A 13,938-nucleotide genomic window follows, 5' to 3' on the forward strand; every position below is an offset into this window, starting at 1 on the left:
AAACATAGAGAAGGACATGGCTACCTGTGCATGGTGTTTTCAAACAAAGGACAATCACAAGAGCATGTCCTAGTAGCTTTTAGGCTGCTAAATTAACATATAACATATACCCCTGCTAACTGGGTAAGAGGCACTTTTTCAAGTTGGGTGCTCCTTTTTTTAGCAGGGGGAGAGTAACTGGCCCACCTCACCCCAGCACTGTCTGGTCTAGTGGCAGTCTGCTGGTATTCATTTGCATCTTTTTAGATTGTGAGCCTTTTTGGGACAGGGAGCCGTTTAGTTATTTGATTTTTCTCTGTAAACCGCTTTGTGAACTTTTAGTTGAGAAGCGGTATATAAATACTGTTAATAATAATAATAATATAAGTTCCTGGGGGATTAGAAATGTCCAAAAAAATGAGGGGGGGGGCATTCATTGCAACATGTGACAGTACCCAGTATGTCATTTGAGTGCAAGGGAAGTTCTGGGGGGAGCCCAGTGCAGGGCCTTGCCCTAGGTCCAATAGCAGCCTGGTGCCAGTACTGCACAAGAGAGATGACTGAAGAAGTATGGGGGAAAGGAGAAAATGAAAGAAGAATATTTGCTTAAGCTTAATGACAGTATCCTAGTGTGTCCTGGTGTTCCCCAGTGGAGGGGACTTCACTGCCTTGACTTTTTCTCTGCTGCTGAAATTGGCTATAGAACACAGATCTTGGAGAGGAAGGGGTTAAATCAGGGGTGTCAAACTCATTTCATACAAAAGACTGCATTCTTGGCATCGGGTAAAGGCCTGAAGTGACATCATTAAGCAAAAAATGACATTAAACCATTTTTGCCCAGCCCACAGGTGTATGTATACATTTGATCCCTGTTCCATATGTGCAATACTGTACAAAAATAGTTTAAGCAGATGACGGCCAGAAATAAGCACTTTGTTTTCTCATAGAAACTCATTAGCTGCAAATGACAGAGGAGAAAATGTGCAAATCTTGCTCGTAATTTCAAGATATGAGAGAGCCCAATTATCATGGGGGACAGATAAATTGCTTCCGGGGGCTGCATTCGGCTCACGGGCTTTATGTTTGACACTCCTGGGCTAAATGATAATTGGCCCTTGTGAGGCAAATGGGGGGTGATTCAGCTGTAATGTAATTTCTCCCTCTAGAAATAACAGATGACCTGGTCCATGCTTGCAGTCATGGGGAAAGGGAGCTTTAACCATTTGGTGTGGCTCAGTTCTCATTTGTTGGCTATAAGATTAATTTCTTCTTTTTATTTTTAGCTTCAGCTTCAGTTCAGCAATCAGGAGAATCGGTGCCAAAGGTAAGTGTTGCAAGCTTTGTTGAAGATCATCATTTAACTTGAACTCTATATGTGTGTGGGACCCAGGTCAGATCTCTTCCTTGCAGTTTATGGCTAGCTCACAGTTTCCAAATGTTCTAGAACTGTGGGTTAGGAAGGGGTAGAGTTGATAGAAGACCTTAGGCTCTGAGATCTTGATGGTTTCTATATCTTGGCTTGTTAATCCTTCTCTTCCTATAGATGAACTGTTCATTAGAGTTTACATACTTCTATGATAACTTTTGATCTAAATGACTTTTGAGGAGCACAAAGAAGAGAAAAAATCTAGGAATTAAAGCTTAAGCATGATAGTGTAGGGTAAGTGATAGATTCCCTGGCTGGGCACTACATGGGAGGAGTTCAGATACAGATAAGTGTCTTTGCCACTTAAAATGTTGGACAGAAAGATTGGGGTTTACTTGCTTAATCTCCTCTTCCACTGGAGGGCTACATAGTTAACCCCATCCTCTTTTGCACCTAGTAAGCACAGGTATGAAAAGAGTGGGTTGTATTTAAAAGTATGTTCATTTAGTCTCTGCGAATGTGAAGCCAGATCGGAATGAAACACCTGAATGTAGTGGTTCTTGAAAGAAAGAACCTTCTTTCAAATTGTAAAAATCTCTATTTAATAAGGGATTTAAATAAAAGCCTCCCTATGTAAACCGCCTTGAATAAAGTCTTGAATAAAGAACAAGAAAGGCAGTATATAAATACCTGTTGTTGTTGTTGTTATTAAGGCTAGGCTAGGCTTATTGTTTCAGTAGCTATAGGGTTGTCTTTTCTCTGAGTGCTTTGAGCCCTTGACAAAATACATTTCAAGTATTAGATGCAAACTCTTCATAGTTTCTTTTATTTTTGAAGTGTTCTCTTGCAAAATTGCACCAGATTATAATGTATGGCAGAAGTATTTCTCCAAGATTATCTGAGAGATAATCTGTATCAGAGTTCTTCCCAGGCTACAACTAGATGTTGGCAATTAATTCAGTTTAAATGTATAACCTCCCTTGTTTCGTAGACTACAGCAGAAGAGGATAAAACAAGTGACTCCCTTCTGAAGCCAAATCAGAAAGTAGTATTGTTGCCACAGGGAGCCATATCGGTGTCGATACCTAGTCAAGAACTACCAGACTGTGTAAAATCTGCAGGGGAGTCGAAGATCCCAGACTGTGAGTACAGCTTCATTTCTAGCAAATACAATGGGGTGAACATTTGTGATTCATGCATCTCTTCCATGTACTGTTGCCATATTGAAACACCAAGAAAATAGTTTACAGAGTGACAGAAAAATAGAAATGGCAAGTGAAAAAATTACTTGCACTTCCTATTCACCCCTTTCCTTGTTTTCCCATTGAAGTATCCAAAGTTAATGTGGTGGATTATGATTATAAATAGAGGTGTGACTATCCCATGTTCAGTTTGGTGCTGCTTCTCCAGTGATGGGGTCCCTCCTCTTGCTGGCATGCTCCATTGCAGGGGTTTTCTGAACATTTTGGCAGGAGGGCCACATCATCTCTCTGACACTGTGTCTGGGGCCAGGGGAAAAGAATGGATTTACATAAATTAGAGATGGAACATGTAAACAAATGAAGATCTTGCAATAGCTCAAGGCCTATAAAAGGCCTTGCACAAAGCAAGGTCAGCCTTTGCTTTGCTGCCCCTGCTGCATCACACATGTGAAATAGCAAGCAGTGGAGGGAGCCCTTATCCCACAGCTCACGTGAGAGGGCAAACACTCGCCCTCACACTGAGAACAGTTGCATTGGGCCAGCACAGGCTCCAGCAAGTCTCCAGAGGGCCAGAGACTCTTTGAAGACTGGGAGCTCTGCATGCACCGGTTTGGGAGTCCCTGAGGGCCGCAAGTGGCCCCTGGGCAAGGGTTTGGGCACCCCTGCTCTATTGTGACTGCCTTCCCATGTCAAAAAGCTGTCAGATTGGAGGTGCTAGAATTAAAATATTCTTTGTCTGAGCTCATCTTTGCTAAATTTAGAAGATGGGCAAAAACTATCTTATTAAAAATAAATTATAATGAATTAAGCTGGAGAAATGTCAGTTTTAAATTTTAATCTAGAGATATATATATATGTTTAGATTTGATAATAAAATTTTAAGATTGACTTATTTAAAACTTGATCAAAGAGCTTTGTCATTGAGCAGTCTTAAAAAATGGAATGAATTGTGGGGCTGTCCTTCTGCCCCCTCTCCTGAGAACCCACCCCTCTTCTTCTCCCCCCTCCCCAATCAAATCAGTTAATAGTATAATGACCTGTGTGCCAGTGGATAAATAGTAGCAGGAGTGCAGCAGAGGCACTATTAGGTAGAGGTCATGCCTCAGTATCCACTGGGGTTCCTTTCTGGATAAAAAGTGGATAAAAAGAAATCATTGGATCAGTGGAAAAATAGCTTTAAAGACCCACTTCCAGGTTTCTTGCTCCTTCATTGTTGCCTCAGAACGCATTGGTATAAACACTATACTGCATTTACCCCTGTGGGCTGGGGATAAGAATAGGCCCTCGGTTTGGCTGTACTTGTCGTAAGAGGCGACTAAACAGCCACCGGGTAGATGGGACTCGTCAGCCTGGGAAAGCAGCTCATCTGAGAGAAGGAAAACTCTGATCCCAAACCTCCACTGCCTTTTGGCTATATCCAGTTATGGAAAAGGCTTCAGGAGTCAACCTCGAGGCAAAATCCGGAGCCGGAGTCCCTGAGGCAGTTCATGGCTGAACACAGTCACGTTCTGGCAACTCCTGAGACGCCGCTGGAACCAACCGTATTGGCCTCTGCCTTTCCATTGGATCATTTCAGCGACGAGGAGAGGGGGGATTTGCTGCATGGGTAACAGCCTATCCTCCATATCTACCTTACCCAGGCTTCGCGCACTGGAGAGGACACTCTGTTCCAAAACCACCATTCAGAGCGTGCCACCATAGTCTTCCGAGACTGAAGGATGCCAACAGGCATTCACCCACTAGATGGCGTAAATAATGGAATCTAATGAAATGAAATTATATTCCATTACTAGCTTCCATTATTCACCCCTTCTAGTGAAAATGTGGTAGTCTATACCAGTGCATTCTGGGGTGACAGTAGAGGAATAAGAAACCCAGAAATAGGTCTTTAAAGCTGTCTTTAACTCTGAGAAGCTTACAACCAGTATCGTTGCAAGGTAAGAAATGGGGTTTTGGTTCTTTTTTTCCCATGTTCCAAGGCATTTAAAGGTGGACCTTGGTATCAGTGGGGAGTCAAATCAGTAGATACTGAGGTCCCACCTGTATTTGGAAGGGGTGAAATTGCAAGTAGGACAATTCAGATACCACACCATAGCTTTCCAACATATTGCAGGCAAACAGTAGTTAAGAGCTGCTTGTTTGTTTTCATCTTCTGTCCTTTCAATTTCATAAGTTCAGCACTCTGGAGGTGGACTGATGACTATCACTATGGTTTGTCTGTTCATATCGACATATTTGCGCAAACTGTGGTTTGACAACAATTTGCAAACCTACTTCATGCCATGATGTCTGATACTTATTTGTGACTCTTCGATTCGTATATCATGCCAAGCCATGGCAACAGACATTTAACTGCAGTTTGGGTACATGCAAGGCATTTTGAATGCCTTACTTGATATCCTTTATTGTGTACCGTATTTTTCGCTCTATAAGACGCACTTTTTCCCCCCCAAAAAGTGGGGGGAAAAGTGTGTGCGTCTTATGGAGCGAATACTGCAAAAAAAAAAAAAAAAAAAAACTCCGCCCCTGGCCCCGCCCCCTGCCCGCTCTGCTCGGCTCCGCTTCCCAGGAAAGCGTGGGTGGGGTGGCAGTCTTGCTGAGCAAGCCCGCGTGTCTACTCAGAAGTAAGCCTCAGAGTCACTGGGGTTCACTCCCAGGAAAGCGGGGGTGGGTGGGTGGGATGGCAGGCTCGCTGCGAAAGCCCATGTGTCTACTCAGAAGTAAGTCTCAGAGTCACTGGGACTCACTCCCAGGAAAGGGGGGGGATGGCAGGCTCGCTGCGAAAGCCCATGTGTCTACTCAGAAGTAAGTCTCAGAGTCACTGGGGCTCACTCCCAGGAAAGCGTGGGTGGGATGGCAGTCTTGCTGAGCAAGCCCCTAGAGCAGGGGTGCTCATTATGTCGATCCTCGAGCTGCCAGTCCATCTCCAGGCGAAATGAGTCAATCGCGGGCTTCTCTCCTGTCCACGCATCCCTAGGAGTGAGCCCCTGGCAGGCTTGTGAGCCCAGGGAGCGAGCCTAGGGAGTGAGTCCAGGGAGCCCAGGGACTGAGACGGGCTCCTCCCTGGGAGAGGAGGCGCTGGCAGGCTTTTCTCCCATCCACTCATCCCTGGGAGTGAGCCCCATTGGCTCTACTGGGGCTGACTTACCTTTCCCCTGCTTTTGCACTGGTATGTATGGAGATCTGCACCCCCCCCCACTTCCATCTGTTGGTTCTATGTGCAAGGGGTTTTGCAATGGTCTTGCTGTGATGCCTATACAGAGATCTTACCTGCCCCACACTTTTCCCCTGCTTTTGCACTGCTATGTATGGAGATCTGCGCCCCCCCCCCCACTTCCATCTGTTGGTTCTGTGTGCAAGGGGTTTTGCAATGGTCTTGCTGTGATGTCTATACAGAGATCTTACCTGCCCCACACTTTTCCCCTGCTTTTGCACTGGTATGTATGGAGATCTGCACCCCCCCCCACTTCCATCTGTTGGTTCTGTGTGCAAGGGGTTTTGCAATGGTCTTGCTGTGATGTCTATACAGAGATCTTACCTGCCCCACACTTTTCCCCTGCTTTTGCACTGCTATGTATGGAGATCTGCACCCCCCCCCACTTCCATCTGTTGGTTCTGTGTGCAAGGGGTTTTGCAATGGTCTTGCTGTGATGTCTATACAGAGATCTTACCTGCCCCACACTTTTCCCCTGCTTTTGCACTGGTATGTATGGAGATCTGCACCCCCCCCCCACTTCCATCTGTTGGTTCTGTGTGCAAGGGGTTTTGCAATGGTCTTGCTGTGATGCCTATACAGAGATCTTACCTGCCCCACACTTTTCCCCTGCTTTTGCACTGGTATGTATGGAGATCTGCACCCCCCCCCCACTTCCATCTGTTGGTTCTGTGTGCAAGGGGTTTTGCAATGGTCTTGCTGTGATGCCTATACAGAGATCTTACCTGCCCCACACTTTTCCCCTGCTTTTGCACTGCTATGTATGGAGATCTGCGCCCCCCCCCACTTCCATCTGTTGGTTCTGTGTGCAAGGGGTTTTGCACTGGTCTTGCTGTGATGCCTATACAGAGATCTTACCTCCCCCACACTTTTCCCCTGCTTTTGCACTGGTATGTATGGAGATCTGCACCCCCCCCCACTTCCATCTGTTGGTTCTGTGTGCAAGGGGTTTTGCACTGGTCTTGCTGTGATGCCTATACAAAGATCTTACCTCCCCCACACCTTTCCCCTGTTTTTGCACTGGTCTGTATAGAGATCTGCTCCCCCCCCCTTGTATTGGAATCCAGGAAGATCTGGTGAGGAGGTAGATGTGATGTCAGCAGTGGCCCCTTTAAGGGTAAGGCCTGGGCATCCAGCAGAGTGTGCTGCACAGCTGCAGTCACTGGAAGGCAATAGGGCCCTCAGGGATATAAGGAGTACCAGAGGCAGAAAGGGTTTGTGGGTTTTGAAGGAGTGTAGGTTGGAGGTAGGGGAGGAGACTGACTGGGTTTATTGAATTTGGAATCTGACTGTGGATTGTGACTGGACTTGGATACCCTGATGGATTTAACTGACCTACCTGGAACCTGACTTTGGACTGTAATTTGGCTTATTGGCTCTGGACTCTGATTTGGTAACTCTGAATGATGGGACTGATTTACTTGGCATCTGTGGACTGGAACTGGACTCATTTTTGCTTGCTGCACTGGTGAGTTGCACAAGGGGGACTGATCAGCCTTAAGCGGGCACGAGGCCCAGTGGATTGGAATTTGGCAGAACATCATTGTAGCAGAAAGATAATGTGATCCCCTATTTGTGTGCACCTGCTTTTGTGAGCTTCATAAATTCTGACTCTAGCGATGCTGAGTTCTTGGTGTTTCCAGAAAACTAGAGTGCTCAAACCTTTAAGTCTCTCCATTTGTTAATGACAGTGATAATGGTTCTTAATGCCACTGTTGACTGCTGTTCACTTTACATGGTTCAAATGTTATTCTGTTATAGTTTATTAAATATTTTATTACACTATTTGGTTCAGAATATTTTTTCCTTGTTTTTCTCACCTAAAAACTAGGTGCGTCTTATGGTCAGGTGCGTCTTATGGAGCGAAAAATACGGTAATCAAGGGTTATAACATGTTGTTCTGAAAGAGTAGTGATGGAAGTATTTATTTATTTATTTTATTAGATTTGTATTCCGCCTTTCTCCCTGAAGGGCACCCAAGGCAGCTAACAATCAAGTTAAAATACAAGGCAACAGATAAACATTAAAAATACAAAACACTTAAATACAAAACAATTAAAACAAGATAAAATACATAAATACATAGCAGCAGATTGAAAGCAAGCAGTAAAAGACATAATTTATAAATTTATAAAAACAGCCCTTATAGTGCCTCGAAGGCTTTCCTGAATAAAAAAGTCTTCAGGCCCTGCTGAAACGTTAATAGTGAGGAAGCTGCTCTCAATTCAGAGGGGAGGAAATTCCATAGTGCAGGTGCCACCACCGAAAATGCCCTGTTTCTGGCCGCCATTCCCTTCACCACTCTCAATGACGGCACAACCAACAGGGCCCCTTCTGATGACCTTAGAGAACGGACTGGATTATACGGAAGAAGGCGGTCTCTCAAATACGCTGGTCCCAAGCCGTTTAGGGCTTTAAAGTTCATAACCAGCACCTTGAATTCAGCCCGGAAACAAATGGGCAGCCAGTGCAGCCGCCGGAGTAGCAGTGTGATGGAGTCAAATGCCGACCCTCAGCAACTACCCGAGCCGCTGCATTCTGCACTAGTTGTAGCTTCCGGACCGTCTTCAGGGGCAGCCCCACATAGAGCGTGTTAGAATAATCTAATCTTGATGTCACTATGGCATGGACCACCGTGGCCAGATCCGTCGGAGACAGGTACGGCCGCAGCAGGCGCACCAGTCGAAGCTGGGCAAAAGCACCCCTGGCCACAGTCAACACCTGGACATCCAGGAGGAGCTGCGAGTCCAGGAGAACCCCAAGCTGTGAACCTGCTCTTTCAGGGGGAGTGCATCCCCATTCAGAGCAGGGCGATAGTCCAGCACTCGCATCGTGGATTTCTGCACCAGGGGGACCTCTTTCTTGCCCGGATTTAATCTCAGCTTGTTCGCCCTCATCCAGATCCTAACTGCCTCCAGGCAACGCTCCAGGACAGAGACAGCCACCCTGGAGTCAGGTGGAAAGGAGAGATAAGAGCTGAGTGTCATCAGCATACTGATGGCACCCAACTCCAAATCCCCAGATGACCTCTCCCAGTGGTTTCGTGTAGATGTTAAACAACATGGGGGACAATACAGAACCCTGTGGCACCCCATACCTCAAGGGCCAGGGTGCCGAACAGGAGTCCCCCAATACCACCATCTGGGACCTGTCAACCAAGAAGGACCGGAACCACTGCAAAACAGTGCCCCCAATCCCCACCTCAGCCAACTGTCCCAGAAGGACACCATGGTCAATGATGTCGAAAGCCATTGAGAGGTTCAAAAGGCCTAGCAAGGATGCACTCCCTCCGTCGAGCCCTCAGCGTAGGTCATCCACGAAGGCCGTCTGGTGAACCCCTGCTAACTGGGTAAGAGGCACTTTTTCAAGTGGGTGCTCCTCTTTTATTTAGCAGGGGGAGAGTAACTGGCCCACCTCACCCCAGCACTGTCTGTTCTAGTGGCTGTCTGCTGGTATTCCTTTGCATCTTTTTAGATTGTGAGCCCTTTTGGGACAGGGAGCCATTAGATATTTGATTTTCTCTGTAAACCGCTTTGTGAACTTTTTGTTGAAAAGCGGTATATAAATACTGTTGTTGTTGTTGTTGTTGTCTCCATCCCGAAGCCAGGCCTGAAGCCAGATTGAATGGGATCCAGATAATCCGCTTCATCCAGGATCCTCTGGAGCTGAGACGCCACCACCCGCTCGATCACTTTGCCCAGAAACGGGAGGTTCGAGACTGGCCGATAATTATCCAATATAGAGGGGTCCAGAGAGGGTTTTTTCAGGAGGGGGCAAACCATTGCTTGCTTTAATGCCAGAGGCACCAGCCCCTCCCTCAAAGATGAATTTACTACCCTCTCTGTCCACTCGGCCAGTCCCTCCCAGGCAGATCTAACCAGCCATGCTGGGCACAGATCCAGCGGGCAGGTGGATGGCCTCACACTCCAAAGGATCCTGTCCACATCCTCAGGTTCTACAAGCTGAAAAGAATCCCACAAAACAGGATTGACAGGTGCCACGGGGAAGTATCTTTATGTATTTCTCAGAGTGTTGCTCAAGATTTTGTTGCTTTGACCCTTGGTAGGTCATAGACCAAATATTGATGGCAGGAAAAAAAATCACATTCACGTATTTGATTTTTCTTCTAGGGCATGAAATTTTATATACTATAGTGGATCATGTACCAGTGTCCCGGTGGAAGGAATTTGTGCGGCGCCTGGGGCTGACTGAAAACACAATAGAAAGAACTGAGATGGAGCACAAGCACATACGAGACGGACAGTATGAAATGCTGAGACAATGGAGGCTGCAGGCAGGTCGTGGTGCTACTGTGGAGCGCATCAGTTGCATTCTCAACCAAATGGAACTGAGTGGCTGCAGTGAGGCTATTCAGGAAGTTTTGCCAAAGCTGCCCTAGATGCTCCAACTTGCTTGCCTCCTCTCTGAGGACCATTAGAACTCATTCATATGAATGTTCCTGTCTTGATGACTGCAACACCAAGTGGTCATAGGATTATACAATCCATTACACCAAAAATAGGACTTGCACACGTTGTATTGCTTCCTCAGTGATGCTTTTAAATGTATTCAGTTTACCCATTAAGTTGTCCTGCATCAATTGCTGAATATTCAAGCAGTTACACATACCTGTGCAGTAGTATATGCTCTCATTTTCATTCCTATCATCCACGTCCTCCTTCCAAAACTAATTTAAAACCCTGTTTTGCTTTTGTGTGTGTTTAGACTCTTGCTTGTTGAGGCTGGAAGCAAATCATTTTATAAAGTACCTCTAAGAGGTTTTGGGAAGTCAGAAAAGATTTAGCTTCCATACTAACAGCCCAATCTTAACCAACTTTCCAACAGGGCTGCTCTGCATCCTGTGGTAGGAGGCAGTCGTGAAGGCCTCCTCAAGGTAAGAAAACATTTTTCTCTTACCTTGGGGCTGCGTAGTGGTTGGTTGGTTAGCGCTGGGCTGAAAATTAAATCCCCAGTAGTGGGGACAGAACTGCCATGACAGTTTGGTTTACATTGAACTAGTGTAAACTTGTAGAATATCTTTGCTTTTTAAATTTTTGAACTGTACGTTACATTAAGTGTGTTGTTTTGCCCTACACAGTGTGCATGTACTTTTTTAAAGCTTAAAATGAAACTGGGTGGGTGTTGGATCAGAATTTGGACCTTGGATCTGGGAAGGGGGAAATTGGCCTTTGCCATGGTTCTGACAATAATGCTATTTGCCTCAGAATGGTAGTTCTCATAGATGTCAATAATGATAAATGTTAAAAATATCAGTTCAGAGGGAATGTTAATTGGCTTTGTGGGATAAGAGGCTAAAATATCTCCTTCTGATGGTCCATGGTGGTAGAGCACACAGTGCAAAAGGTCCCAAGTTTAGCCCTTGGCATTCTCATATGAAATACTGTATATTCACGGTTTTTGTTCATGTCAGGCGATATCATTTTGAATATTAAAAACAAAATATTCTTGTCATATGTTCGTATGCAGTTTATCTAAAAAGTCTTTCTGAATAAATGCTGCAGACTTAGTGATCCTTTTTACAAATGTACACATCTTGAATAGATTTTTTTTGCTAATAAAGAGGTAAATTTGTTTTACAAATTAAAACCAGAGAAAAGGAAATTAGCTGTTTCTGATTCTTGTGTGTGTTTGAGAGAGACAAAACTATTCTCTTTAAATTTCAGTACAGTATCTCAAACAATTTGATAAAGAGGGTAGCCTTCAGCCAGCTTGATTTTTTTTTCCCCACTGAAGCTTTCTCTTCCTAGAGCAGTGGTTCCCAACCTTTAGGAGCTCAGGGATCACTAAGGTAAAATTTGGAGATGGCAGGGACCACATGCAACCCCCCCCCCACCCTCGCACACAAAAAATACAATTAAATTTGTAATGCATAAGAAGATTATTTAATAATTAATGTGATGGTTGTGCGATTCGGTTCACTCCCTAATTGGCCTTTTCAGCCACACTAGACGCTGTTCCAGAACCACCTTTCAGAGCGCGATACCATAGTCTTTCGAGACTGAAGGTTGCCAACAAGGTTGCCAACATGAGGTTGTGCGTGCATTTGCTTCACTAGCTGTGAAGGTCTTGGGTTTACATGGAATACATGGAACACAAAATAATTCCCCCCAACTCAGAGGTTTTCATACCCACCCAATTCAATCCATTCTCTTTTCCCCCACACCAAACCACATTAGGCACAGCCCTTGCCTCTTTTAAGTGGAAAAACATCTCAAAAAGGGAGAGGGTAAGCATAAGGGGATTATATATGTCTACTCAGAAGTAAGTCCCATTATAGTCAATGGGGCTTAATCCAAGGTAAGCATGCATAGGATTGCAATCTGAGGAAATAGGGGAACTGGCCAAGTGTGGGGTGGGGGAGGGCTCCCCATGGACAAAGCTGCTGCTGCTGCTCTCTGAGGAGGAAAAGTCAGGGGTTACACCTGCTGTACTTGGCTATGGTGGTGCCTCTTCTGCAACTTCTGGAATTGCTTCTCCCCAGGTGGGCAGCTTGCAGTAAGACAGCAGAGATGCTGCCTGTTTCCTTCTCCAAAAGGGGTGCAAAAACCTGGTTGCCTGGATCCCTTGCTCCACCCCTGGGCATTAGAAGAGCACATCCAAGAGGCCCAATTCTGCCAACTGGGGAGGTGATACTAGGGCTGGGGGTTGAGCATATTGTTTCTCCCCTCTCCTGCTGCCACACTGCCTCCAACTCCCTTCCTCTGTGTTCCCTGGCCAGCTGGAGTCTGCACTCCCAGGGAAATCATATCCAGAGAAACTCACTCCCAGGGAAACGCCAGCCAGCCATGCCTTTGGGAGCCTGCTCCTTCTCATTACTCCCATTCCTTCCCCTCCTCTCTCCCCCCCCTGCCCACCCACAAAAGGGACTTCCCAGGCTGGCTGGAGTCCTGATCTGACTCCAGATCTGAAACCAGGCTGCCAGGGCTCACCTGAAGGCACAGGGTCAAGGGCTGGAGGCAGTGGGCAGTGGGGCACCTCTCCTCTGCATGCAGCTGAGCCAGGAGGCTGCACAAATGCGCGCACACCTTACAAGGTGCCTGCGCTTCACTTTTTTAGTTGTCTGGGCACTCACAGAGAAGGAGGGAAGGGAAGTGGCGGGGGGAGGAAGGAGACAGAGAAAGGCTATGCTCTGATTGGCTCTGAGCTGCTCTGATTGGCTGCTGGCGCTGCAGAGGCTCTTTTTTCTGCCTGGAAGGGCATTTTTTCCTTTTTTTCACCAGAGAGGTTGCAGACCACCTGGGGGGACACTGCGGACCACCAGTGGTCCACGGACCATGGGTTGGGAGCTCTAGTCCTAGAGTCTGTTGCCACTGGGAAGTGCAACAGCTTGGAAGACAAAGGAAAAGTGGTGGAGACAAGATGAAACAGCAGAGGTTGGGGAAAGGATATAATCACCTCCAGAACTGAGAAGGACCAGTCAGGACTACAGGAGAGAGACTGTACAAGAATACAGATACAAGAAATTTCTCCACCCACTTGCAAAACTCCTGAAATGTCAAACTTGAAGTAAATATGCCCAGAAGAACCAATGACAGAGCATGCGTGAGGCTAATGACCCCAAGCCTAAGGGTGCTGTACTTCATAGTTAAATATACCAATGAACTCCTCTACTGAGCTTTAGCATTCAATAAACAGTTGTAAATTGTAAAGCTGTTTCATGTTTGGCAAGCTTTCTGATGATTTTGCATGGCTACACACTGTTTATTGTCGTCATTTTGGCTTTATTGGGCTCAGGACTTTCCTGTGATATTTTTAGAAATAGTTGTATTAAAGTGGCACAAACTAAAATGTTATATCCAAAAGGAATCCTCTGCCTCTCACACAGTGTTCCTCAACCATTGGTTATCATACCACCAGTAGTACTTGAGGTGGTGTTTGGTGGTTCATACATGACCCTCTGAGCCCTGCTGTCTGGCAGTAAGACCCACAACGCAACAAGCAATGATAAGAGGCTCAGCTGTGCGGGCAGAACTCCAGCAAGCACTTTTCATGTGCTCGAAAGAGCTCTCCCATCCACACTAAGCATTTTTCTAATGGTTGTTGCATCGCATCAAATAGCTAAACAAAATAATATTTCAGGCTATTAAAAAACAAACTCAATTTTTATTTAGAAGATTGTCCTTGTGGCAGCTTACACTAAACTGCAACAGCATTAA

General features: G+C 45.8%; 1 protein-coding gene across 1 annotated transcript in view; it reads left to right on the forward strand.

Annotated features, from left to right (window-relative positions):
• The window catches only part of LOC136641219 (tumor necrosis factor receptor superfamily member 1A-like), a 37,857-nt gene extending 26,484 nt beyond the window's left edge, over positions 1-11,373 (forward strand). Inside the window, exons 8-10 of the mRNA XM_066616912.1 lie at positions 1,263-1,303; positions 2,337-2,487; positions 9,892-11,373. Coding sequence (XP_066473009.1) covers positions 1,263-1,303; positions 2,337-2,487; positions 9,892-10,160 — 461 coding nt within the window. The 3' untranslated portion in view covers positions 10,161-11,373. The remainder of the gene's footprint in view (positions 1-1,262; positions 1,304-2,336; positions 2,488-9,891) is intronic.
• The last annotated feature ends 2,565 nt before the right edge of the window (positions 11,374-13,938 follow it).

Source organism: Tiliqua scincoides, chromosome 2 (genome assembly GCF_035046505.1).
Source record: "Tiliqua scincoides isolate rTilSci1 chromosome 2, rTilSci1.hap2, whole genome shotgun sequence".
Lineage (NCBI taxonomy): Eukaryota > Metazoa > Chordata > Lepidosauria > Squamata > Scincidae > Tiliqua > Tiliqua scincoides.